We start from the raw sequence: 26,185 nt of genomic DNA on the forward strand, positions 1-26,185 counted from the left end.
CTGATAGGCTACTGTATAAAACCCTCCATCTGGAGAGCTACTGGATGTGCAGGATTTTGATCCAACCCTGCTCAAATACACCACAGTCAGCTTGTCAAGGTCCTGTTGAGCAGCTGATTTTTTACAATGTGGTGTGTTAGAGCAGGGCTGGAGAAAAAGCCTTCACCCCCAGTAGCTCTGCTGTGCTCTCCTGGAGGATGGTACAACATTACAATTACAGCCAAAGACAGTTTGTGTCTTTTATAAAATGATTCCGTTCAATGAACCAGGTATCAAGTGGCCAAGATGTTTATCTATTTGTAAGGCTAAAATATTCAGTTTTCAGGGGAAACCTTGACAGCATAGGAGTTACTTGTCAATTAGGCTATTCTAATAATATTTTTGAACGTTGTCAGAAGTACAAGGCCAGTATTGAATAGAGGAGAATCATCTTTCCAATGGTTGCAGAATTGTTTTAAACTGTGCACCCTGATCAGCTGTGTGTTGGCCATTTGCGGTTATACACGAGTGCCGTTGGAAAGTTAGTTTTTTTGGGACATCGGACATGACAATTGCATTAATACATGCAAATTGCTAAATAGTAGGCTTTTGCGTTATCCAGATTTTCATGGCGGTATCCAGATTTTAATATCGTCATACTGCCTTGGAGATTGACCAGTTCATCGCGTTGGTGACCACTGGTGTAAAGAATCATTGTACCATCTAAACCGCTGTGAAATACATTTTCGATAACCAAAACATTTTATTTTCATTTATTTGAAGCTGGTGTACAAAACCGAAAGCAAAAGATGCAAAAACTAAACTTAAGAATGGGAAGCATAGAAATAGCGCACATAGAACAGATCTACCACTTCTTAGACTTGCTTTCAATGCGAATGACAGATCTATATTACATTTCTATGTACATTTGGTCGGGTTGCCCAAAAAGTTACATATTGCAGCTTTAAATAGGGAGCCAATTTGTTTTCAGCACTTATTTCCATGACTGATCAGAACTCGTTTTCTCATGGCTCTCTCTTGTCCCTCTGCAGCAGACATATGGTGAGCAATGTGTTTGGAACATCGAATCGCAATAAAATCACAGTATAGAATCACAATACATATCGTATCAGCACCTAAGTGTCGTGATAATATCTTGTCGTGAGATCCCTGGCAATTCCCAGCCCTAGTGTGTGTGTGCCACAATGTGTGTGCTCACCACAGTGTCAGTGGGTGAGTGCCACAGTGACTACAGTACTCATAAGTGTGGTTATCCACTGTGGTGAGCAAGCAAACATAAATCATTTGATGAATCGCCCATCATTACTTCATCTATTTTTAGTCTGGCGTTGCTCTCTCATTGTCATAGGCTAGGCCTAATTGATTGTATTTTACAGCCAATCACTGCAGACTTTTATTATATTGGTCCTAATCGAACAGATAATGATAATGAGTAGAGTATTGTGTAATGATGTGTATTAAATTAGCTCTAGTCATTGTTAGTGTGTGTATCATGTCATTGAGGTGTGTGTATCATGTCATTGAGGTGTGTGTATCATGTCATTGAGGTGTGTGTATCATGTCATTGAGGTGTGTGTATCATGTCATGCTTACATATCTAATTGTCCCTGTGGTTATGTTGTGGACCCAGGCCTTGCCTAGTAGAGAATGATGACTGGTGCTTATTTCTCTCTGAATCGTCTCTGTCATTAGAGCGAGCTCTCTCCCACTTCCATTTGTGTCAGTCCTACTCTGCCAGAATACACGTTCACACAGAGAGAGAGCTCTGGAGAGGAGGAGAGCCCTTTATCTGTGAGCTACGCTAGTCTCCAGCGCCTCTGCACTGCAGCCTTCCCACCTCCACACACTTGAAGACTCTCTGTAGAGCAGTGGTATTCAAAGTCGGGGTCGCGACAGGGAAGTGCAGTGGGGTCGGCAAAAAAAGAAATTTAAAAGTTGTGGGGTCGTGAGAAATCCGTGCCCAAAAAAAGTGTGTCTGTGGCTTTGCAGTACATGTTTGAGTCCCTGGCTGTATCATCATGGCTCCAGTTTCCTCTTTACAACCTTCACCTGACTGTTCTGTTAGCCCGTGTGTGTGTAAACAGAGTGTCTGTGAATAGTCTACTTCTAGGAAGCATCCTTATTATCCAGCACACAGACAGACACACAGCATGGCAGGTAGAGCTAATCCTAGTCTCTGTGCTGCAGTCTGTGGTCAGTCTACAGTCTACAGTCTACACACAGGAACCCCTGAGGAGCGAGGAGCTCCCAGTCTGCCTAATTTATTCATTGACTAGAAGACTAAGCTCCAATGAAATCAGCGTATGGAAGTGAGGCCCCATGGCAACGTCCTGATCTGAACACACCTCAAGTGGAGAGTGGTGAGTCTGGCTGCAGCTTGTTCACTGGCCGGCTGTGGCTTCCTTTCTGGCTGCAGCTTTTTCACTGGCCGGCTGTGGCTTCCTTCCTGGCTGCTAGTGTACTTTGCCTCAACAGACATTCATAAGGCAGAGCTACAGTGTCCTCAGAAAGTATTCATACCCCTTTACTTTTTCCACGTTCTGTTACAGCCTGAATTTAAAATGGAGATTTTGTATCCCTGGCCTAGACACAATACCCCATAATGTCAGTGGATTTTTATTTTTTTGGTGGGTGTGACATTTTTACAAATGAATTAAAAATGAAAAGCTGAAATGTCTTGAGTCAAGTATTCAACCCCTTTGTTATGGCAAGACTAAATACACTACATGACCAAAGGTATGTGGACGCGCACTTGTTGAACATCTCATTACAAAATCATGGGCATTAATATGGAGTTGGTCCCCCCTTTGCTGCTATAACAGCCTCCACTTTTCTGGGAAGGCTTTCCACTAGATGTTGGAACATGCTGCGGGCTTCCATTCAGCCACAAGAGCAGACGATTTTTACGCGCTTCAGCACTTGGCGGTCCCGTTCTGTGAGCTTATGTGGCCTTCCACTTCGCGGCTGAGCCGTTGTTGCTCCTAGACGTTTCCACATCACAATAACAGCACTGACAGTTGACCGGGGAAGCTCTAGCAGGGCAGAAATTTGACGAACTGACTTGTTGGAAAGGTGGCATTCTATGACGGTACCACATGAGGGAGGAGGATGTCTTCCCTGTAATGCACAGCGTTGGGATTGCCTGCAATGAGAACAAGCTCAGTTCGATGATGCTATGACACACCGCCCCAGACCATGACGGACCCTGCACCTCCAAATCGATCCCGCTCCAGAGTACAGGCCTCGGTGTAACCCCTGGTGAGACAAAACCGCGACTCATCAGTGAAGAGCACTTTTTGTCAGTCCTGTCTGGTCCAGCAACGGTGGGTTTTTGCCCATAGGTGACGTTGTTGCCGGTGATGTCTGTTGAGGACCTGTCTTACAACAGGCCTACAAGCCCTCAGTCCAGCCTCTCTCAGCCTATTGTGGACAGTCTGAGCACTGATGGAGGGATTGTGCGTTCCTGGTGTAACTCGGGCAGTTGTTGTTGCCATCCTGTACCTGTCCCGCAGGTGTGATGTTCGGATGTACCGATCCTGTGCAGGTGTTGTTACACGTGGTCTGCCACTGCGAGGACGATCAGCTGTCCGTCCTGTCTCCCTGTAGCACTGTCTTAGGCGTCTCACAATACGGACATTGCAATTTATTGCCCTGGCCACATCTGCAGTCCTCATGCCTCCTTGCAGCATGCCTAAGGCACGTTCACGCAGATGAGCAGGGATCCTGGGCATCTTTCTTTTGGTGTTTTTCAGAGTCAGTAGAAAGGCCTCTTTAGTTTCCTAAGTTTTCATAACTGTGACCTTAATTGCCTACCGTCTGTAAGCTGTTAGTGTCTTAACGACTGTTCCACAGGTGCATGTTCATTAATTGTTTATGGTTCATTGAACAAGCATGGGAAACATTTTACATTTTTACATTTTAGTCATTTAGCAGACGCTCTTATCCAGAGCGACTTACAGTTAGTGAGTGCATACATTATTATTATTATTCTTCTTATTTTTAATTTTTTCATACTGGCCCCCCGTGGGAAACGAACCCACGACCCTGGCGTTGCAAACGCCATACTCTACCAACTGAGCTACATCCCTGCCGGCCATTCCCTCCCCTACCCTGGACGACGCTGGGCCAATTGTGCGCCACCCATGGGTCTCCCGGTCGCGACCCTTTACAATGAAGATCTGAGAAGTTATTTCGATTTTTACAAATTATCTTTGAAAGACAGGGTCCTGAAAATGGGACGTTTCTTTTTTTGCTGAGTTTATATAGTGTAAGTTCAGGAGTAAAATGTGCTGAACAAGTCACAGAAGTTGCATGAACTCACTGTGTGCAATAATAGTGTTTGCTCGACCACGAGACACTTGCGTTCAGTCTGCATGGTTATGCAACAATGTTGATGACGATGATGCTGTTTCCGCTATGTTGCTTAATATAAATCCACAAGCGTTGTATAATTACACTATTAGTTTGTTTCTTACATCTGCAAACAGCTAGTTTGTCTTTTCTTAGCAAGTTGTGGCTAAATCGTGTTATCCACTAATTCTTATCGCTAGTTAGCTGGCTAGCTAGCTAGCTAATAAATGTACTGAGTCAGAGAAAACGTAGTTAGCTATACAGCCTGATACCAGTGATGGTCTATGCCTAGATCAGTGTGTTGTTTATCTTCTAAATCAAAGAGGACTAGGTGAAGCATGAATATGTTGGCTACATGAAGTACCTAAGAGAGAACATTAAATGTAGCCAATGATTATAGGGTCCCCTAGGAAACACTGACCAACACTTTGGTTCCTGGTTCTACCCTGCCAAAATAACTCCTTCCTGGCATTTTCATTCAATGTCATGTCAAACACTGTATTCAAAGTGCCCATTATTATATTCAATCATTCTATTCCCATGATTCCAACAGTTCACCCAAGTGTTTTGATCTAAATCGCAAGTCAAATTGCAATTGCAACATTTGGTTAAAAATAAGACCTAGGTTTTTTGCCCATATCGTGCAGCTCTTCGTGGCAGTGTGGGAATGATGTCAAATTAGTACAGGAATTGCAGAAATGCATTTTTGGGGGGTTGATGTTTTAATTTTTTTATTTAACCTTTATTTAACTAGGCAAGTCAGTTAAGAACAAATTCTTATTTACAATGACGGCCTACCCCGGCCAAACCCGGACGACGCTGGCCAATTGTGCGCCGCCCTATTGGACTCCCAATTACGGCCGGATTTTCAGGATAAAACATAAACGAAATGGAGCTCAGCACAGGCAAAATCCTAGAGGAAAATCTGGTTCAGTCTGCTTTCCACCAGACACTGGGAGATGAATTCACCTTTCAGCAGGACAATAACGTAAAACAAGGCCAAATATAAACTGGAGTTGCTTACCAAGACGACATTGAATGGTCCTGAATGTCCTAGTTACAGTTTTGACTTAAATCGACTTGAAATCTATGGCAAGACCTGAAAATGGCTGTCTAGCAGTGATCAACAACCAACTTAAGTGCAAATATTGTACAATCCAGGTGTGCAAACTTCTTAGAGACTTACCCAGAAAGGCTCACAGCTGTAATCACTGCCAAAGGTGATTCTATCATGTATTGACTCAGGGGTGTGAATACTTATGTAAAGTCGTGGTCAAAAGCTTTGAGAATGACACAAATACTAATTTTCACAAAGTCTGCTGCCTCTGTTTTGATGATGGCAATTTGCATATACTCCAGAATGTCATGAAGAGTGATCAGATGAATTGCAATTAATTGCAAAGTCCCTCTTTGCCATGAAAATGAACTTAATCCCCAAAAAACATTTCCACTGCATTTCAGCCCTGCCACAAAAGGACCAGCTGCCATCATGTCAGTGATTCTCTCGTTAACACAGGTGAGAGTGTTGACGAGGACAAGGCTGGAGATCACTCTGTCATGCTGATTGAGTTAGAATAACAGACTGTAAGCTTTAAAAGGAGGGTGGTGCTTGAAATCATTGTTTTTCCTCTGTTAACCATGGTTACCTGCAACACGTGCCGTCATCATTGCTTTGCACAAAAAGGGCTTCACAGGCAAGGATTTTGCTGCTAGTAAGATTGCACCTAAATCAACCATTTATCGGATCATCAACAACTTCAAGGAGAGAGGTTCAATTGTTGTGAAGAAGGCATCAGGGCGCCCAAGAATGTCCAGCAAGCGCCAGGACCGTCTCCTAAAGTCGATTTAGCTGCGGGATCGGGGCACCACCAGTGCAGAGCTTGCTCAGGAATGGCAGCCGGCAGATGTGAGTGCATCTGCACACACAGTGAGGTGAAGACTTTTGGAGAATGGCCTGGTGTCAAGAAGGGCAGCAAAGAAGCCACTTCTCTCCAGGAAAAACATCAGGGACAGACTGATATTCTGCAAAAGGTACAGGGATTGGACTGCTGAGGACTGGGGTAAAGTCATTTTCTCTGATGAATCCCCTTTCCGATTGTTTGGGGCATCCGGAAAACACCTTGTCCGAAGAAGTCAAGGTGAGCGCTACCACCAGTCCTGTGTCATGCCAACAGTAAAGCATCCTGAGACCATTCATGTGTGGGGTTGCTTCTCAGCCAAGGAAGTGGGCTCACTCACAATTTTGCCTAAGAACACAGCCATGAATAAAGAATGGTACCAACACATCCTCCGAGAGCAACTTCTCCCAACCATCCAAGAACAGTTTGGTGATGACCAATGCCTTTTCCAGCATGATGGAGCACCTTGCCATAAGGCAAAGTGATAACTAAGTGGCTCTGGGAACAAAACATCGACATTTTGGGTCCATGGCCAGGAAACTCCCCAGACCTTAATCCCATTGAGAACTTGTGGTCGATCCTCAAGAGGCAGGTGGACAAACAAAACCCCACAAATTCTGACAAACTCCAAGCATTGATTATGCAAGAATGGGCTGCCATCAGTCAGGATGTGGCCCAGAAGTTAATTGACAGCATGCCAGGGCGGATTGCAGAGGTCTTGAAAAAGAAGGGTCAACACTGCAAATATTGACTCTTTGCATAAACTTAATGTAATTGTCAATAAAAGCCTTTGACACTTATGGAATGCTTGTAATTATACTTCAGTATACCATAGTAACATCTGACAAAAATATCTAAAAACACTGAAGCAGCGAACTTTGAAGACCAATACTTGTGTCATTCTCAAAACTTTTAACCACGACTGTAAATGAGATACAGTGAGCTCCAAAAGTTTTGGGACAGTGACACATTTGTTGTTTTGGCTCTTTACTCCAGCACTGGATTTGAAATGATGCAATGGCCGAGGTTAAAGTGCAGACTGTCAGCTTTCATTTTTAGGGTATTTTCATCAACATCAGGTGAACCGTTTTAGAAATTACAGCACATTTTGTACATGGTCCCCCCCATTTTAGGGGAGCAAAAGTAATTGGAAAAATGTACTTATGTGTATTAAAATGTTAAGTATTTGGTACCATATTCATAGCACACAATGACAACATCAAACTTGTGACTCTACACATTTTTTGGATGCATTTGTTGTTTTGGTTGTGTTTCAGATTATTTTGTGGCCAGTGGAAACTAATGATGACAGTCAGAGCAATACAGTATGGTGCAGGGACTCAGTCAGTTCCAGCCTGTCTGTACGATGAATGGCATTTATTGTCCAGTTAGGATACAGTAGTAATTCACCAAGTAGTAGCCTAAAATACCAGTTGATGCAGCCATCAGAAATTTTGTTACCTGCCAGTTAGTTGGGGTAAACTCTCTGCATAAGGTGTTTATTTCACATGAGCTGCCTCAGAGGACAGCTGGAGAACTGACCTAATCTTAGCGGGCAAATGTAATTATGTGGTTCTGGAGATATGATAAGCATTCATGTGGTTAGTTACACTGATATGCAAATCACCCATAGCCACTGTATACTATGGGCATGTCCTAAAGGGCACACCATTCTCCATATAGTGCCCTACTTTTGACCAGAGCTCCATGGGTGATTACGCTGAGAGTTTACCCCAACTAACTGGGAGGTAACAAAATATCTGGTGACCCACAAATATCCTACCTACCCCCCCCCCCCCTTCTTAGGACATGCCCATAGTATACAGTGGCTATGGGTGATTTACATATCAGTGTAACTAACCACATGAATGCTTATCATATCTCCAGAACCACATAATTACATTTGCCCGCTAAGATTAGGTCAGTTCTCCAGCTGTCCTCTGAGGCAGCTCATGTGAAATAAACACCTTATGCAGAGAGTTTACCCCAACTAACTGGCAGGTAACAAAATATCTGATGGCTGCATCAACTGGTAATTTAGGCTACTACTTGGTGAATTACTACTGTATCCTAACTGGACAATAAATGCCATTCATCGTACAGACAGGCTGGAACTGACTGAGTCCCTGCACCATACTGTATTGCTCTGACTGTCTGGCTATTAGCTGTTCTGTGGTGTTCTGGTGCTCTGACTGTTCTGGCTAGTAGCTGTTCTGGTGCTCTGGCTGTCTGGCTAGTAGCTGTTCTGTGGTGTTCTGGTGCTCTGACTGTCTGGCTAGTAGCTGTTCTATGGTGTTCTGGTGCTCTGACTGTCTGGCTAGTAGCTGTTCTGTGGTGTTCTGGTGCTCTGACTGTCTGGCTAGTAGCTGTTCTGGTGCTCTGGCTGTCTGGCTAGTAGCTGTTCTGGAGCTCTGACTGTCTGGCTAGTAGCTGTTCTATGGTGTTCTGGTGCTCTGACTGTCTGGCTAGTAGCTGTTCTATGGTGTTCTGGTGCTCTGACTGTCTGGTTAGTAGCTGTTCTGGTGCTCTGGCTGTCTGGCTAGTAGCTGTTCTGTGGTGTTCTGGTGTTCTGGCTAGTAGCTGTTCTATGGTGTTCTGGTGCTCTGGCTTTCTGGCTAGTAGCAGTTCTGTGGTGTTCTGTGGTGTTCTGGCTGTCTGGCTAGTAGCTGTTCTGGTGCTCTGGCTGTCTGGCTAGTAGCTGTTCTATGGTGTTCTGGTGTTCTGGCTGTCTGGCTAGTAGCTGTTCTATGGTGTTCTGGTGCTCTGGCTGTCTGGCTAGTAGCTGTTCTGTGGCGTTCTGGTGCTCTGACTGTCTGGCTATTAGCTGTTCTGTGGTGTGCTGGCTAGTAGCTGTTCTGGTGCTCTGGCTGCTGTAACTAGGCCTGCTGAACTATAGTGTTGTAGTTAGCCTGGTAGCGGAGCGGAGCTAAGGCTAGCCTGGCTAGGGCGTGGCAGGCATCTCTTTGTTGAAACAGCTGGGCTGTGTGGAGGGAGGATTTGGGGGTGGACTCAGTAACCAACCACGTGGCTAGTGCTCTACACACACCACATGGAGGAGAGCAGAGCAGTAGAGCACATTTCACAGCAGCATGGAGGGTGACAACAAAGCACAGAGAGAGAGAGAAAGACAGACACACACTCTGTCCTTTGTTCTTTCTCGCTGTCCCTTGCTCATTGGTCATCACAAAGGCGCTCTTTCTCTCCCTCTATTGCCCACCCTTCTTTGTCTTTTTCTCCTGCGTACTCTCATACGTTCACGTTCTCTCTTTCTTTGTGCATTGGGTGTCTGACACTGATGTATCTCTTTCCTGGACCGCCTCTCTTCCCATGCTGCCTGGGCTGCAGTACTGATGGTGGGAGTAATAGTCATTCTGCTTCTCCCTCTCTCTCGCTCGCTGCTCTGCTGCCTCAGTCCCGTTAGATGCTGCACGTCGTCTTCTGTGGGGTCTGTGCAGTGCGCACACGCACCGACACACACACACACACACACACACGTCTGCATGCGTAGTCATTTGCATCAATGAGGCAGTTAGAGGTCGAGCATGCAGCGTGCGTGTGCATGCCATGAAGGGTTACGTTACTGTTAGGAATCGTTACGCCAGTAAGGTAAATAGAAGGTATACATGAGGCATGAACACCCAGAATGTAGCCCAGCTCCTTGCTACTGTTGTGTAGGACATCAACACAGCTCCATTAACTCTGTCAGACAGGAGTCTAGGTTAGGATAGTGCAGGCAGCAGGCTGTAGCTAACCCCTCCCTACATGTACAATTGTAGGTAGGGGTGTACCTCAATTACCTTGACCAACCTGTACCCCCGCACATTGACTCTGTACCCGCTGTATATAAAGGCTTGTCGTTTTTTTATTTTTATTTTTATTTATTTTTTTGGGGGGTAGATCAGCTTTAATATTTCAGATAGATTGTAACTTCCATCAATGTAATTGTCTGCATCACTTCCAATCCCCCATATGTTTTTTTTTCTCGCAAATATATACACACACACACACACACACACACACACATCCTTTTTTAAATTATATTTCCCTTCATTACTTTCCAACCCCACCACCCCTTCCCCAATTGGAGTAAACTAGTGAACAACAATGCTTAGGCCTCTACTTCCAGCCCATACATACTATATACATTTTATGGACACAGTCAAATTATACAATAATTATATTTTGTTTGTTTTTACTACTGAACTTCCTCTGATCATTTTCATGATGTCCATCCGGTTTGCTTCTATATGCCATATTTTTCTAACTGTGCTCTTTCACAAAAGCTCTCAACCTATAACCTATATACTTATTTTGGACACAGTATGCTTTACAATAGTTAACTTGTTGTTATTAGTCCCATCCTTCAGCTCCATTCAACACCTCATCTACAGTGCTATGAAAAAGTATTTGCCCCCTTTCTAATTTTCTCTACTTTTGCATATTTGTGATACTGAATGTTATCAGATCTTCAACCAAAACCTAATATTAGATAAAGGGAACATAAGTGAACAAATAACACAACAATTACATATTTATTTCATAAACAAAGTTATGCAACACCCAGTTCCCCTGTGTGAAAAAGTAATTGCCCCCTTACACTCAATAACTGGTTGTGCCACCTTTAGCTGCAATGACTCCAACCAAATGCTTCCTGTAGTTGTTGATCAGTCTCTCACGTCGCTGTGGAGGCATGTTGGCCCACTCTTCCATGCAGACGTGACGTGTGGGTTTTCAAGCATGAACTGCTCGTTTCAAGTCCTGCCACAACATCTCAATTGGGATTAGGTCTGGACTTTGACTAGGCCATTCCAAAACTTCCAATTTGTTGCTTTTTAGCAATTTTCATGTAGACTTGATTGTGTGTTTTGGATCATTGTCTTGCTGCATGACCCAGCTGCGCTTCAGCTTCAGCTCACAGACGGATGGTCTGACATTCTCCTGTAGAATTATCTGATACAGAGCAGAATTCATGGTTCCTTCTATTAAGGCAAGTCGTCCAGGTCCTGAGGCAGCAAAGCATCCCCAAACCATCACACCACCACCACCATGCTTGACCTTTGGTATGATGTTCTTACTGTGGAATGCAGAGTTTGGTTGAACTCAGGTGTGATAAACCACAGTTGAGTTGTGTTATAACAGGGGGGGCAAGCACTTTTTCACACAGGGCCATGTTGGTTTGGATTTTGTTTTCCCTTAATAATAACGACCTTCATTTCAAAACTGCATTTTGTGTTTACTTGTGTTATCTTTGACTAATATTTAAATTTGTTTGATTATCTGAAACATTTAAGTGTGACAAACATGCAAACAAATAAGAAATCAGGAAGTTTTATATATATATATATATATATAAAAACATGGGGGATTGGAAGTGATGCAAACAATTACATTGATGGAAGTTACAATCTATCTGCAATATTAAGCTGATCTACCCCCTATACATTTTTTTTAAAAATAATAAATAACAAAAATTAAAAAAGTGCTATGTCGTCTAACATGTTCATGGAATGCATGATGGATATTTTGATGTGCAGCATGTCAAAATAGGATCCAGAATGATCAGATTTGTTTTTTTTGCTCTTAAGAAATTAATTCGCCTGCATCTTATTTGTGCATATTGGCCTAGGCTATATGCTTCATAATTCACCACCTGATGAGGAAGTGGGAACTCAAAACACATTAACTAGATTGCTAACCCTAAATATGATATTGTTGTTAGATAGCCATGTAATTGATCTAACAGTAGGTACATTTAATGTCCAAGAAAAACTGTCCATTGGTAGGCCTAAATATCATCTATGTATTCACTGCAAATGGCGCGCTCTGCTCGGTCCCGCTAGCGCATCATCTCAATGTCATTCTCTGGTAGTAAAAGTGGTGGTATTTCCTAAATATTTAGTGTTAAGAAATATTGTTTATGCTGACACAAAGCAGACACTCCCCTCTCTTTAACAACAGTAACAGTAGTTGTTTAAAAAAGTTTTACCCGCAATTGCATTTTTGAAATCTTGCTCAACTGTCATATGCTTGCGCTTATCAGAATGCATCTTTCCCTCCAGTGCTCAAAGTGGGGAGAGAGTGAGAGCAAGCTGCGAAACAGGGGCAGGGCAGATACAGGACAATGATATTAAATACATGCTGCTAATGGCTAAATATTTATGCTCATGTTCACTGAATGTTGTGGGTATCAGCACACTATGCCCATGTGATTTCAATGCAAACCAGGCTTAATAGGAGCATACTAGGCTTTATTGGAACAACAGTGATTTATGATGAAAAAGACAGAATAGCAAAGTCTACTCATAAAATATTTGGAAACCTATGGTTTTCGGTATAAATATACACTATGGACTACTGTATTATGCAAAGTTACTATTGGTCATATTGAACAATATTTATTTCCTTTTACATTCTGTGTAGAGGGAGTCCTTTTTGTGCTGTTGTACCCTTTAATGCCACATGAGATGAATGTCAAATTTACAAAAATCTATGTATATTATTTCAAAGTAAAATAAGACAAAATGCATAAAAAAATCTAAGCTGTGAATGTCTGAAATCTATTATCTTATAGTTGTTCTCCAAGTTCTCTTGTTAGTGTGTGACTGTGACATGCATTTGTTTTCAATTGGCATATAAATAGTAATGAATGCTCATTAAATATGCTATGATGTGCATATATCAGAACGTTAAACTCTTAATTTTACATAAAGTATGATCACTTATCTGAGAAGGTACTAAAAATATCTGGAAAATGTGTTTATCTAAGGGTAGCCTCAACACCAAAGTTTTTTTGTAGCTTTGAAATTGGCCACACAACGGTCAATAACTTTAATAATAAAACATCTGATGTGCTTAGAATAGTTATGGATATATCAATCAGATATGAATTATTTGAAACATTAAACAGCAGGAAATGTTTCTTTAAAAAATAATGTGAATCCAAAAATGGAAGTGGGCTTAATAGGTACGCTTGCCTCCTCGACTTCATGACCGTATGAACCCTGTTTGCTGACCAGAAATTAGCTATAACTATGCAAATAACTCACTAACTAGAAAGGAATATCAACAAATGTGATGGAAAGACCTCTCGTGTCTCTCAATGCAATACAATAATTATATTCCGATGCGGTCTGCAGAGATTGAGACACATTTCATCTGGAGGACACTTTTATCCAATTCTGATCGGAGTAATTGTTTGAAATTGTGATTTTCCATTCGGACAACTTCAACAACGTCTACAGTGGGGAAGAAAAGTATTTAGTCAGCCACCAATTGTGCAAGTTCTCCCACTTAAAAAGATGAGAGAGGCCTGTAATTTTCATCATAGGTACACGTCAACTATGACAGACAAAATGAGAAAAAAAAATCCAGAAGATCACATTAATTTATTTGCAAATTAGGGTGGAAAATAAGTATTTGGTCAATAACAAAAGTTTCTCAATACTTTGTTATATACCCTTTGTTGGCAATGACACAGGTCAAATGTTTTCTGTAAGTCATCACAAGGTTTTCACACACTGTTGCTGGTATTTTGGCCCATTCCTCCATGCAGATCTCCTCTAGAGCAGTGATGTTTTGGGGCTGTCGCTGGGCAACACGGACTTTCAACTCCCTCCAAAGATTTTCTATGCGGGTTGAGATCTGGAGACTGACTAGGCCACTCCAGGACCTTGAAATGCTTCTTACGAAGCCACTCCTTCGTTGCCCGGGCGGTGTGTTTGGGATCATTGTCATGCTGAAAGACCCAGCCACGTTTCATCTTCAATGCCCTTGCTGATGGAAGGAGGTTTTCACTCAAAATCTCACGATACATGGCCCCATTCATTCTTTCCTTTACACGGATCAGTCGCCCTGGTCCCTTTGCAGAAAAACAGCCCCAAAGCATGATGTTTCCACCCCCATGCTTCACAGTAGGTATGGTGTTCTTTGGATGCAACTCAGCATTCTTTGTCCTCCAAACACGACGAGTTGAGTTTTTACCAAAAAGTTACATTTTGGTTTCATCTGACCATATGACATTCTCCCAATTCTCTTCTGGATCATCCAAATGCACTCTAACAAACTTCAGACGGGCCTGGACATGTACTGGCTTAAGCAGGGGGACACGTCTGGCACTGCAGGATTTGAGTCCCTGGCGGCGTAGTGTGTTACTGATGGTAGGCTTTGTTACTTTGGTCCCAGCTCTCTGCAGGTCATTCACTAGGTCCCCCCGTGTGGTTCTGGGTTTTTGCTCACCGTTCTTGGCCATAGTGGAGTTTGGAGTGTGACTGTTTGAGGTTGTGGACAGGTGTCTTTTATACTGATAACAAGTTCAAACAGGTGCCATTAATACAGGTAACGAGTGGAGGACAGAGGAGCCTCTTAAAGAAGAAGTTACAGGTCTGTGAGAGCCAGAAATCTTGCTTGTTTGTAGGTGACCAAATACTTATTTTCCACCATAATTTGCAAATATATTCATTAAAAATCCTACAATGTGATTTCCTGGAATTTTTTTTCTCAATTTGTCTGTCATAGTTGACGTGTACCTATGATGAAAATTACAGGCCTCATCTTTTTAAGTGGGAGAACTTGCACAATTGGTGGCTGACTAAATACTTTTTTTCCCCACTGTACTAAGCTATATGGAATTGTTTTAAGAAGGTCATACCAAGGATCATTTTGCTATTTGATTTTGAATTTTTAAACCCCTTGAAGAATAAGAACCTATAAAAAAACATTGTTATTCAGCCTTACTGCTATTAGCCCATACAAACGCATTGAATAACAGATTCACTACATGGAATAATATATAGTCCCCCCAAAAATGTTTTATAAAGTTTGGTCTGAAGTGTCTATCCTATATCTGAGAGATATAAGAACGATCAGGAAACCTTTTGTTATTAACTCCTTATTTTAGTCACTAAACAGTCTCCATATATACTTCCATGAATTTGTTTCGACTGGTACGGGGGACCTTCAGACGAGCATTATGAAGCCTGTGGGCATCCTAGAGCAAAACAACCGACATGTACGTGAGAGTCTCACCTTTACACAGAGGGGTCATATTAGTGTGTAGCCCAAACTGTTCGGACAATACAGACAGAAGTTGGCAGATCGGCTGTACCGACTTCAGACGAGTACCAAGACACTTGTGGGGGTCGTAGAGCAAAACAGAGTACTCATAAAGGGGTCAAAATAGTTTGTAGGCCAAACCATTCGGACGCTACTGACGATTTTGTGAGAAGACCGATTTTCAGGATGTCTCATGGTCTGACAAACACTGCTCTATCTCTGTCACCTCTGTCACAGTTGTGAAAGTGTTACATAGGCGGATGCGGTGGATTGAGACGTATCCAATGATATCTCTAGCTTAAACTGACAGATTTTTATTAGGATTTCTTTATTATGCTAATTGATTCCTGCGGGGGCGCAGACATAGACCTTAGGGGGTTAAAGTAGACAGCGGGGCAGGCTGACTTAGACCATGTCATTTCCTGTGTTCTACTCCTGTCCTCTCCCCTCCTAGTACCCATCCTGCTGTATGGCTTTGGTGTGTAGTCTTGTCCCTCGCAGGGGCTCGTTCAACAAAACACTTAACTGTTAGCCCTCGGTTTTAGCCTTGTGTTTGACTTCTAGTTAGCTTTGTGTGCCAGGCTTCCTCTCTCTATGGTCAACTGGTGAATGAGACTAGCCATCAGTGGAGTTAGCATTAGCTTAATCCGCAATGCTAATCAGGCCGTGGTATGAGTGGATCATATTGACACAAACAGTGAGATTGAAACCTCTAGGCCCAGCAGCTATAGTGTGGGGAGAAGAGCATTATTACTTCAAGGCACAGGAACAAGAGGCATTTATCAGTCTGTGGTGTAGTGATGTTACTGTGTGCAATTTCTCCCCTATTAATTGGTTGTGTGTATGTAGGCTACTCTATGTGCCCTTATTTGATGTATGACATTTATTAGCTGTCTTGATTTATTAGTTGTGTGCATTGAATAGCTAAACTAAAACCAAAACAATGGCCTCAGGCAGGCCTGAACATTGGCCTACCACTATACCACTATGCAGGCTGCTCTGCTCCTATAATTAAACCTGGCGTGACCTGGCCAGTACTCAGGTAGGGTAGTGATGTAAATAAGCTTAGCAGCAGGCCTCAGTCATGTGACCACCAACACAGGCACTTCACTGTCAGATCACAGACTGGGAAGGAGAGGTAGAGTTGGGAAGGAAGAAAGGGGTGATAGAGGCTGGGTTCTAAGCCAAAGAGGTCTTAGGGGAACCCCTGTAGAGGGACAAAGCTGTCCTGTTTCATAACTGACTTGGTCTGGGCTGAGGACAAGGTTAGAAGGTGAGACCAAGCTGTCCTGTTTCATAACTGACTTGGTCTGGGCTGAGGACAAGGTTAGAAGGTGAGACCAAGCTGTACTGTTTCATAACTGACTTGGTCTGGCCTGGGGACAAGGTTAGAAGGTGAGACCAAGCTGTCCTGTTTCATAACTGACTTGGTCTGGGCTGGGGACAAGGTTAGAAGGTGAGACCAAGCTGTCCTGTTTCATAACTGACTTGGTCTGGGCTGAGGACAAGGTTAGAAGGTGAGACCAAGCTGTCCTGTTTCATAACTGACTTGGTCTGGGCTGAGGACAAGGTTAGAAGGTGAGACCAAGCTGTCCTGTGTCATAACTGACTTGGTCTGGGCTGAGGACAAGGTTAGAAGGTGAGACCAAGCTGTCCTGTTTCATAACTGACTTGGTCTGGGCTGAGGACAAGGTTAGAAGGTGAGACCAAGCTGTCCTGTTTCATAACTGACTTGGTCTGGGCTGGGGACAAGGTTAGAAGGTGAGACCAAGCTGTCCTGTTTCATAACTGACTTGGTCTGGGCTGAGGACAAGGTTAGAAGGTGAGACCAAGCTGTCCTGTTTCATAACTGACTTACTGACTTGGTCTGGGCTGAGGACAAGGTTTGGAGGTGAGACCAAGCTGTCCTGTTTCATAACTGACTTGGTCTGGGCTGAGGACAAGGTTTGGAGGTGAGACCAAGCTGTCCTGTTTCATAACTGACTTGGTCTGGGCTGAGGACAAGGTTTGGAGGTGAGACCAAGCTGTCCTGTTTCATAACTGACTTGGTCTGGGCTGAGGACAAGGTTTGGAGGTGAGACCAAGCTGTCCTGTTTCATAACTGACTTGGTCTGGGCTGGGGACAAGGTTAGAAGGTGAGACCAAGCTGTCCTGTTTCATAACTGACTTGGTCTGGGCTGGGGACAAGGTTAGAAGGTGAGACCAAGCTGTCCTGTTTCATAACTGACTTGGTCTGGGCTGAGGACAAGGTTTGGAGGTGAGACCAAGCTGTCCTGTTTCATAACTGACTTGGTCTGGGCTGAGGACAAGGTTTGGAGGTGAGACCAAGCTATCCTGTTTCATAACTGACTTGGTCTGGGCTGAGGACAAGGTTTGGAGGTGAGACCAAGCTGTCCTGTTTCATAACTGACTTGGTCTGGGCTGAGGACAAGGTTAGAAGGTGAGACCAAGCTGTCCTGTTTCATAACTTACTTGGTCTGGGCTGGGGACAAGGTTAGAAGGTGAGACCAAGCTGTCCTGTTTCATAACTGACTTGGTCTGGGCTGAGGACAAGGTTAGAAGGTGAGACCAAGCTGTCCTGTTTCATAACTGACTTGGTCTGGGCTGAGGACAAGGTTAGAAGGTGAGACCAAGCTGTCCTGTTTCATAACTGACTTGGTCTGGGCTGAGGACAAGGTTTGGAGGTGGAGCAGACTGGAACTAGACTGTTGTTCTCCTGCCTGCTGGGTATGGGTGGCGGAGTAAAGGCGTCAGCATTCTTCAGTTCGGCTGGCACCTAGTCGAACTCGGCTAGGCGAACCCAACGAGTGGGGCGTAGGCCAATCGCCGATGAGGGAGCATAGACTTTGGCTACCGACTTCGTCTTGCCCCAAGAAAAAAGGTTGTGTGCCCGATCAACCGGAAAAAAAACCTTGCCGTGGTCTAAAACTAACAAAAACATCACAAAATGTCGTCATAATATATGCACAAACTGTTCCAAACGGTTTCGGCTGGGAAGAACGCACACACCTTTAGACTGAGGGCCACGGCCAACTGTCTGGGATGTAAACAGTGTGGCTCCCCCTGCTGGTGGAGTATTGTAAACAGAACTGCCCTCTTGTCAATGGGCGGGGGTGTTGATTTGACGTTCACTGTAGCCTTACTTTTCTTTGCTGTTTTCCTGAAGGTACGTTTTTGAATGAAGTCATGAATGAAAACAAAATCTATATCTGATTGACTCATTAACTTAAAGTTTCTTGACTCAACATGGTGAAGTGATGTGGAGAGGCTGTCGCCTGGTTTTGTTTTGTTTACAAATACGCCATTTCTCTCTGCAGGTCCCTCCCTCCTCCCTCCCTCCCTCCCTCGCCAGGTGGCAGGCAGCAGGTCGCCATGGAGAACTCGTCGGTGGCGTCCGCATCCTCAGAGGCTGGCAGCACGCGCTCGCAGGAGATCGAGGAGCTGGAGCGCTTCATCGACAGCTACGTGCTGGAGTACCAGGTGCAAGGCCTGCTGGGAGATAAGAACGAGACAGACCTGGACGGAGACAACAAGCCCAAGTCCCACATCTCACAGGTTAGCTAATGCTGAAAGGGACCAGAGATAAAATGGCAACATTGATGATAACGGTCATTGCTAAAGATTAAGAGCCAACATGGCTACAGTAATGATAACGGTCATTGCTAAAGATTAAGAGCCAACATGGCTACAGTAATGATAACGGTCATTGCTAAAGAGTAAGAGCCAACATGGCTACAGTAATGATAACGGTCATGGCTAAAGATTAAGAGCCAACATGGCTACAGTAATGATAACGGTCATGGCCAAAGATTAAGAGCCAACATGACTACAGTAATGATAACGGTCATGGCTAAAGAGTAAGAGCCAACATGGCTACAGTAATGATAACGGTCATGGCCAAAGATTAAGAGCCAACATGGCTACAGCAGGGCTTGACGTTCACTTTTTTAGTCACTTGTCCTTTGGACAAGTAGGACTGAATTTTTTACTTGCCCAAAAAACTCTAGTCACTTAGGTGACAGAAAATTGTGTTGTAAGATGCAAGGAACCACTTCACAAAATAACATTCATTATTATCACTGGTATTGACAATGGAAGGATGCCGGTCTCTGATACCATGTATTATATCTCCTGCCGGTGTGGCCTTGAGCAAGGCACTTAACCCCCCACAAAGTCAAATACTGCACTGAAGGGCCTCCCGAGTGGCGCAGCGGTCTAAGGCACTGCATCACAGTGCAGCACTGTGATCCCGGCGCGCCACTGCGATGCAGTGCCTTAGACCGCTGCGCCACTACAGACCCGGGTTCGATCCCGGGCTGTGTCACAACCGGCCGTGATCGGGAGTCCCAAAGGGCGGCACATAACTGGCCCAGCGTCGTCCGGGTTAGGGGAGGGTCATGTTTTGGGGGACGCATGTCTCAACCTTGGCCTCCCGAGCCCGTTGGGGAGTTGCAGTGATTGGGGAGGTAAAGGGGGGAAAATACAACGACAACAACAATAATAATAATACTGCACTGATAGGCTACTGTATAAAACACGTGGTCCGTCAACCGTCCATCTGAAGAGCTACTGGATATGCAGGATTTTGATCCAACCCTGCTCAAACACATCAGTCAGCTTATCAAGGTCCTGTTGAGCAGCTGATTTTTTACAATGTGGTGTGTTAGAGCAGGGCTAGAGTAAAAGCCTGCACACCTAGTAGCTCTGCTGAGCTCTCCTGGAGGATGGTTGGCCACCCTGCAATAGTACAATGACAACCAAATAATAGCTAAATAGTTAACTAGCGCGAGAACTAGCCGAACTACACAATATGTTTTGAATTGGCTATCTACACTTAGTGTACAAAACATTAGGAACACCTGATCTTTCCATGACAGACTGATCAGGTAAATCCAGGGGAAAGCTATGCTCCCTTATTGATGTCACTTGTTAAATCCACTTCAATCAGTGTAGATGAATGGGAGGAGACAGGTTAAAGAAGGATTTTTAAGCCTTGAGACAATTTAGACATGGATTGTGTATGTGTGCCATTCAGAGGGGGAATGGGCAAGACAAAATATTTAAGTGCCTTTTGAACAGGGTATGGTAGTAGGTGCCAGGCGCACCAGTTTGAGTGTGTCAAGAACTACAACGCTGCTGGGTTTTTCACGCTCAACAGTTTCCCTTGTGTGTCAAGAATGGTCCACCACCCCAAAGGACATCCAGCCAACTTGACACAACCAGCATCCCTGTGGAATGCTTTCGACACCTTGTAGAGTCCATGCCCCAACGAATTGAGGCTATTCTGAGGGCAAAAGGGAGTGCAACTCAATATTAAGATGGTTTTCCTAATAGGCTTGGGCAGTATCCTGATTTTCATATTTTCATACCGTCCTTTTCTCATACTGGGATTTATGGTATTACCGGCATAGCACACAAGGGAGTGCTAAAAACGCAAGAAATGCCCATTAGGCCTCTCTTACCAGAATGCTAACAAAATTAGCACAAACTGAAAGCGAAATCACATAGACGCTGTTAGCTAAACAAATAGCAAATCCAGCTCATAAAGTTATACAAGCAAAGCTAGTAGATACCTAATGTAATTTTTGGTGAGCGTGGACATCTACAACCGAAAGTGAATGAGAGAAATTGTGCAAATGAACAAAGTTGTGATGCATGATTTTCTGAAGGAAGAGCAGCATGTGTACACGGAGCAGAGGGGAGAACGGAGGAGGAAGAAAACATTAGTTGGAAGCACAGGGACAAAATGGCAGCTGTACAGAACTCATCCAGACCTCTTTGACTTCTGGCAGAAAGCCATTACAGTGCCTTCAGAAAGTATTCACACCCCTTGACTTTTTCCACATTTTGTTGAGTTGCAGCCTGAATTTAAAATGGATAACATTTAGATTTTTTTTGTCACTGGCCTCCACACAATAACCTGAAATTATGTTTTTACAATTTTGTGCAAATTAATAAAAAATGATAAGCTGAAATGTCTTGAGTCAATAAGTATTTAACCCCTTTGTTATGGCAAGCCTAAATAAGTTCAGGAGTAAATATTTGCTTAACAAGTCATATAATAAGTTGCATGGACTCACTGTGTGCAATAATAGTGTTTAACATGATTTTTGAGTGACTACCTCATCTCTGTACCCCACACATACAATTAACTGTAAGCAGTGAATTTCAAACAGATTCAACCACAAACACCAGCGAGATTTTCCAATGTCTCACAAAGAAGGGGGCACCTATTGGTAGATTTGATTTTAAAAAACATAAGCAGACCATTGCATATCCCTTTGAGCATGGTGAAGTTATTAATTACACTTTGGATAGTGTGTCAATACACCCAGTCACTACAAAGATACAGGCGTCCTTCCTATCTCATTTGCCGGAGAGGAAGGAAACCGCTCAGGGATTTCACCATGAGGCCAATGGTGACTTTAAAACGGATACAAAGTTTAATGGCTGTGATAGGAGAAAACTGAGGATGGATCAACACCATTGTAGTTACTCCACAATACAAACTTAATTGACAGAGTGAAAAGAAGGAAGCCTGTACAGAATACAACATTCCAAAACATGCATCCTGTTTGCAACAAGACACTAAAGTAATACTGCTAAAAATGTGGCAAAGCATTTCACTTTTTGTCCTCAGTACAAAGTGTTATGTTTGGGGCAAATCCAATACAAAACATTATCAAATCAAATCAAATGTTATTTGCCACATGTGCCGAATACAACAGGTGTAGACATTACAGTGAAATGCTTACTTACAAGTCCTTAACCAACAATGCAGTTAAAAAAAGAACAAAATAAAAAGTGTTAAGTAAAAAATAGATAAGTTAAAAAATAAACGCAAATAACTAAAGAGCAGCAGTAAAATAAAATAACAGTAGGGAGGCTATATACAGGGGGGTACAGAGTCAATGTGCAGGGGCACCGGCTAGTCGAGGTAATTGAGGTAATATGTACATGTGGGTAGAGTTAAAGTGACTATGCATAAATAGTAAACAGAGTAGCAGCAGCGTAAAAGAGGGGGATGGGGTGGGGGTGGGGGGGGGCAGTGCAAATAGTCCGGGTAGCCATGATTAGCTGTTCAGGAGTCTTATGGCTTGGGGGTAGAAGCTGTTAAGAAGCCTTTTGGACCTAGACTTGGCGCTCCGGTACCGCTTGCCGTGCGGTAGCAGAGAGAACAGTCTATGACTAGAGGGCTGGAGTATTTGACAATTTTTAGGGCCTTCCTCTGACACCGCCTTGTATAGAGGTCCTGGATGGCAGGATGCTTGGCCCTAGTGATGTACTGGGCCGTACGCACTACCCTCTGTAGTGCCTTGCGGTCGGAGACCGAGCAGTTGCCATACCAGGCGGTGATGCAACCAGTCAGGATGCTCTCGATGGTGCAACTGAGAGCATCCTGACTGGTTGCATCACCGCCTGGTATGGCATTACTGAGTACCACTCTCCATATTTTCAATCATAGTGGTGGCTGCATAATAGTATGACAGTGCATGATAGTGGTGGCTGCATCATGTTAGGGGTATGCTTGTAATCGTTAAGAACTGGGGAGTTTTTCAGGATAAAAACATAAATTGAATCGAGCTAAGCACAGGCAAAATCCTAGATGAAAACCTGGTTGTCTGCTTTCCACCAGACACTGGGCGATTAATTCACCTTTCAGCAGGACAATAACCTAAAACACAATGCACACACCATGACTTTTCCAGGATTTTCATTGCTGAAAAATATGAGCTGTAACTCACTAACTAAAAATGAATATCAACAAATGCGAACACGCAACTAGCCTCTCTTTGATCTCAGAAACGCATCTTGCGACTGTATGATTGAAAGACTGCTCGTGCCTGTAGGCCTACAGTAATTAACACATCACATCTGGAGGACACTTTGATCCAATTCTGATTGGAGTAGCCTAATTGTTTGATATTGATTTTTGCGTGTTTTTTTTTTTTTGTCCATTCTGACAATTTAAATCTATAATCTGCTTGTCTAACAATTTGTTTTACTTTCCCCGGGCAAGTGGACAAGCGTTAATGTTGAGCCTTGTACAGTAATGATAACGGTCATGGCCAAAGATTAAGAGCCAACATGGCTACAGTAATGATAACGGTCATTGCTAAAGATTAAGAGCCAACATGGCTACAGTAATGATAACGGTCATGGCCAAAGATTAAGAGCCAACATGGCTACAGTAATGATAACGGTCATGGCTGATGAACCAGAGCCAACATGGCTACAATAAATGTAAATGTATTAGAAATAATCAAGGTCATGCTGTTATGATAATGCAGCTATTAAAACATCTGTAGATTGTCCTATTGCACTGAAACCCAAACCTGGCTGCTCCCATACATAAATACACAGACAACTGGGGTAGTTTACCCCATGGGATACATTCCAAGCTGAGCAGCATTCACAAAATAGCCAAGCTAAAATTAGGGGACAACATTGACCAGCTGGTAAGCAGAGGGAGGAGTGTCATTCATTACACCAGGACAGAATTGTGTAAAACAAATAATTCTCTCTTCATGCCCTTTCTAACTTCCTCTTCCTGCTCTCTCTCTCTCACCTAGTGGACAGAGGACTGCAATGACAAGAAAGATGGGAGTTGGTCATCCTCACGGGGGAGGGGCTCCACCAAACCGGTGAGTTCCTGTGTGTCTGGACAGTATTTGGCATACAGGCTGGCTGAGGATGAGGTCGGGTCCCTGGATAGTGCAGTTACACACAGCTGTGCTGAGTCCCCTTTCCTCCTCCCTCCCAACCCAACCCTGTCATTGACCAGGGTGGAAACGAGCTCTCAATGACAACAAATAATAATAATAATATGCCATTTAGCAGACGCTTTAATCAAAAGCGACTTACAGTCGTGTGCTTAAATTTTTACGTATGGGTGGTCCCGGGGATTGAACCCACTACCCTGGCGTTACAAGCGCCATGCTCTACCAATTGAGCTACAAAGGACCAAGGTTACTATCGTATGGCTCCAGTTAAAAATACATACATCACAGACTTTACTTCTGTTTCATTGGGTATCCACTTGTCTGCTTATATAGCAAATGCCCATAGGACACAACCGTCAAAGGGAAGTGCTATACTAAAAGAGAGCAGATGCATTTTGAATGTAACTTATTTAATTTCTGATGATGACATACCTCAGTCCGAGGCTCTGCTGAAGTGTAGGATGGATAAAGACAAGTTTTCATCATTTGCAAATTGTAGGTCTAACTAGGGGTGTGAACGTTTAAATGTTAAAACCTTTAAACGATATTAGGTTCTTTAATGATAAGAAAAAACCCTAACTAAAAACTAAAAAAAAAATGTTTTTAGTATTTTTTCCACAAAATGTAAATCACAGTGCAGTTATCACAAAACATAATTTTCCGTGTTATAGCCTAACTAGACAATAGGCTGTAAAGGGGAAAGTTGGGTAATTCTAAAGGTAGAAAGTAAACAGCATTGTGGGTCAGTTTCCGCAACAACTAAGAGCGTTGAAGCGTGAGGCTCAACTTCTCCGCTATCTTGGTGCCCTGGCTACCACACCATGAACAGCGTGAAGTGAACCCGTACACATGCGCAGATACTGTGTGTGACTGTGTGAGAGTGAAGTGTTGCATCTCGCTCATCTCAATATCCTAGCCTATTCATTGACTATAGGCACTGCTTTACTGAAGTTGCGAGACTTTGCAAGCCAATAAATTGTGAAATACAGCATTCCATTGCGAAATGCACCTTTTGATTGCTGATTGATGGGCCTAGTGCACGGTTCTGACTGTCTGCCTGGTGGCCGACCTGCCTATACTGATAGATGGGCCTAGTGTATGGTTCTGACTGTCTGTCTGGTGGCCGACCTGCCTATACTGTGCCCCTCCCCTCTCTGTCTCCGTCCCTCGCTAGCTCGCTATGAAAGATGTGAGTGTTTGTGTTCTCGGAAGTACGGCAACTAATCAGTCTCCTCTGTTCCAAAAATACTGAATCTTAGGAGTCGATTCCTATTGGAATCGGATGTTGACGCTCAGAAATGGGAGTCGACACCGGGAGTCGACGTGCAAGGAGTCGAGGAAGAGTCAACTCCACACCACTACGTCATAATCATTAACAGTTGGAAAAATGGCAGAGAAAGACAAGCGACAGCAACTAAGTCCTGTATGACAATACTTTGACAAGATAAATGAGAAGGAAACGCAAACTTTGCGAGTGTCACGCCCTGACTTATGGGACTCTAGTATGTTGAGTCAGGGTGTGGAGTTCTATGTTGTTATTTCTAAGTTCTCATTCTAGGTGTTGTATTTCTATGTTTGGCCGGGTGTGATCCCCAATCAGAGACAGCTGTCGCTCGTTGTCTCTGATTGGGGATCATACTTAGGCAGCCTGTTTGCAATCTTTAGTTGTGGGATCTTGTTCCGTGTTAGAGGCTTGTATTGTGTTTAGCCTGAGGACTTCACGTTTCGTTGGTTTGTTGTTTTGTTCGTGTGTTTATCGTTGAAATAAACATGTACGCATTTCACGCTGCGCCTTGGTCTGACCCGTCCTTAAACGAACGTGACAGAAGATCCCACCAAACACGGACCAAGCAGCGTGCCCAGGAGGGGGCTAAAGGAGTGGTCGGGGAGCGAGAGAGAGAGAAGAGCCCCGACCACTGCACCCGGTGGGGTTCCAGGTTGAGTCCCTACGACCATGGGAAGAAGAGTGGGAACAGTTTTATACTGAGGAGTAGGAGAATGACGACGACGATGAGTTTCTGTTCCCTAACTCGTGGGGGCTCCCGGAGGAGTCCTTACTGGAGGAGGAGTGCCGAGAGAAGGATCGGATCTGCAGGGTAAGAGAGGAGGCCATCACATTACGGGGGCTGATAGCTAGAATAGAGCGGGAGAGCTCCATTCAAG

The 26,185-nt window shown here is 43.7% G+C and overlaps 1 protein-coding gene across 1 annotated transcript in view; it reads left to right on the forward strand.

Annotated features, from left to right (window-relative positions):
• Positions 1-26,185, forward strand: part of LOC311135807 (CBP80/20-dependent translation initiation factor-like) — a gene marked incomplete at its 3' end in the record, with an annotated part of 115,612 nt that overhangs the window by 7,041 nt on the left and 82,386 nt on the right. The window contains exons 2-3 of the mRNA XM_084169848.1: positions 18,617-18,854; positions 23,873-23,944. Coding sequence (XP_084025974.1) covers positions 18,672-18,854; positions 23,873-23,944 — 255 coding nt within the window. The 5' untranslated portion in view covers positions 18,617-18,671. The remainder of the gene's footprint in view (positions 1-18,616; positions 18,855-23,872; positions 23,945-26,185) is intronic.

Source organism: Coregonus lavaretus (genome assembly GCF_964263955.1).
Source record: "Coregonus lavaretus genome assembly, chromosome: 10".
In the NCBI taxonomy this organism is placed as follows: Eukaryota; Metazoa; Chordata; class Actinopteri; order Salmoniformes; family Salmonidae; genus Coregonus; species Coregonus lavaretus.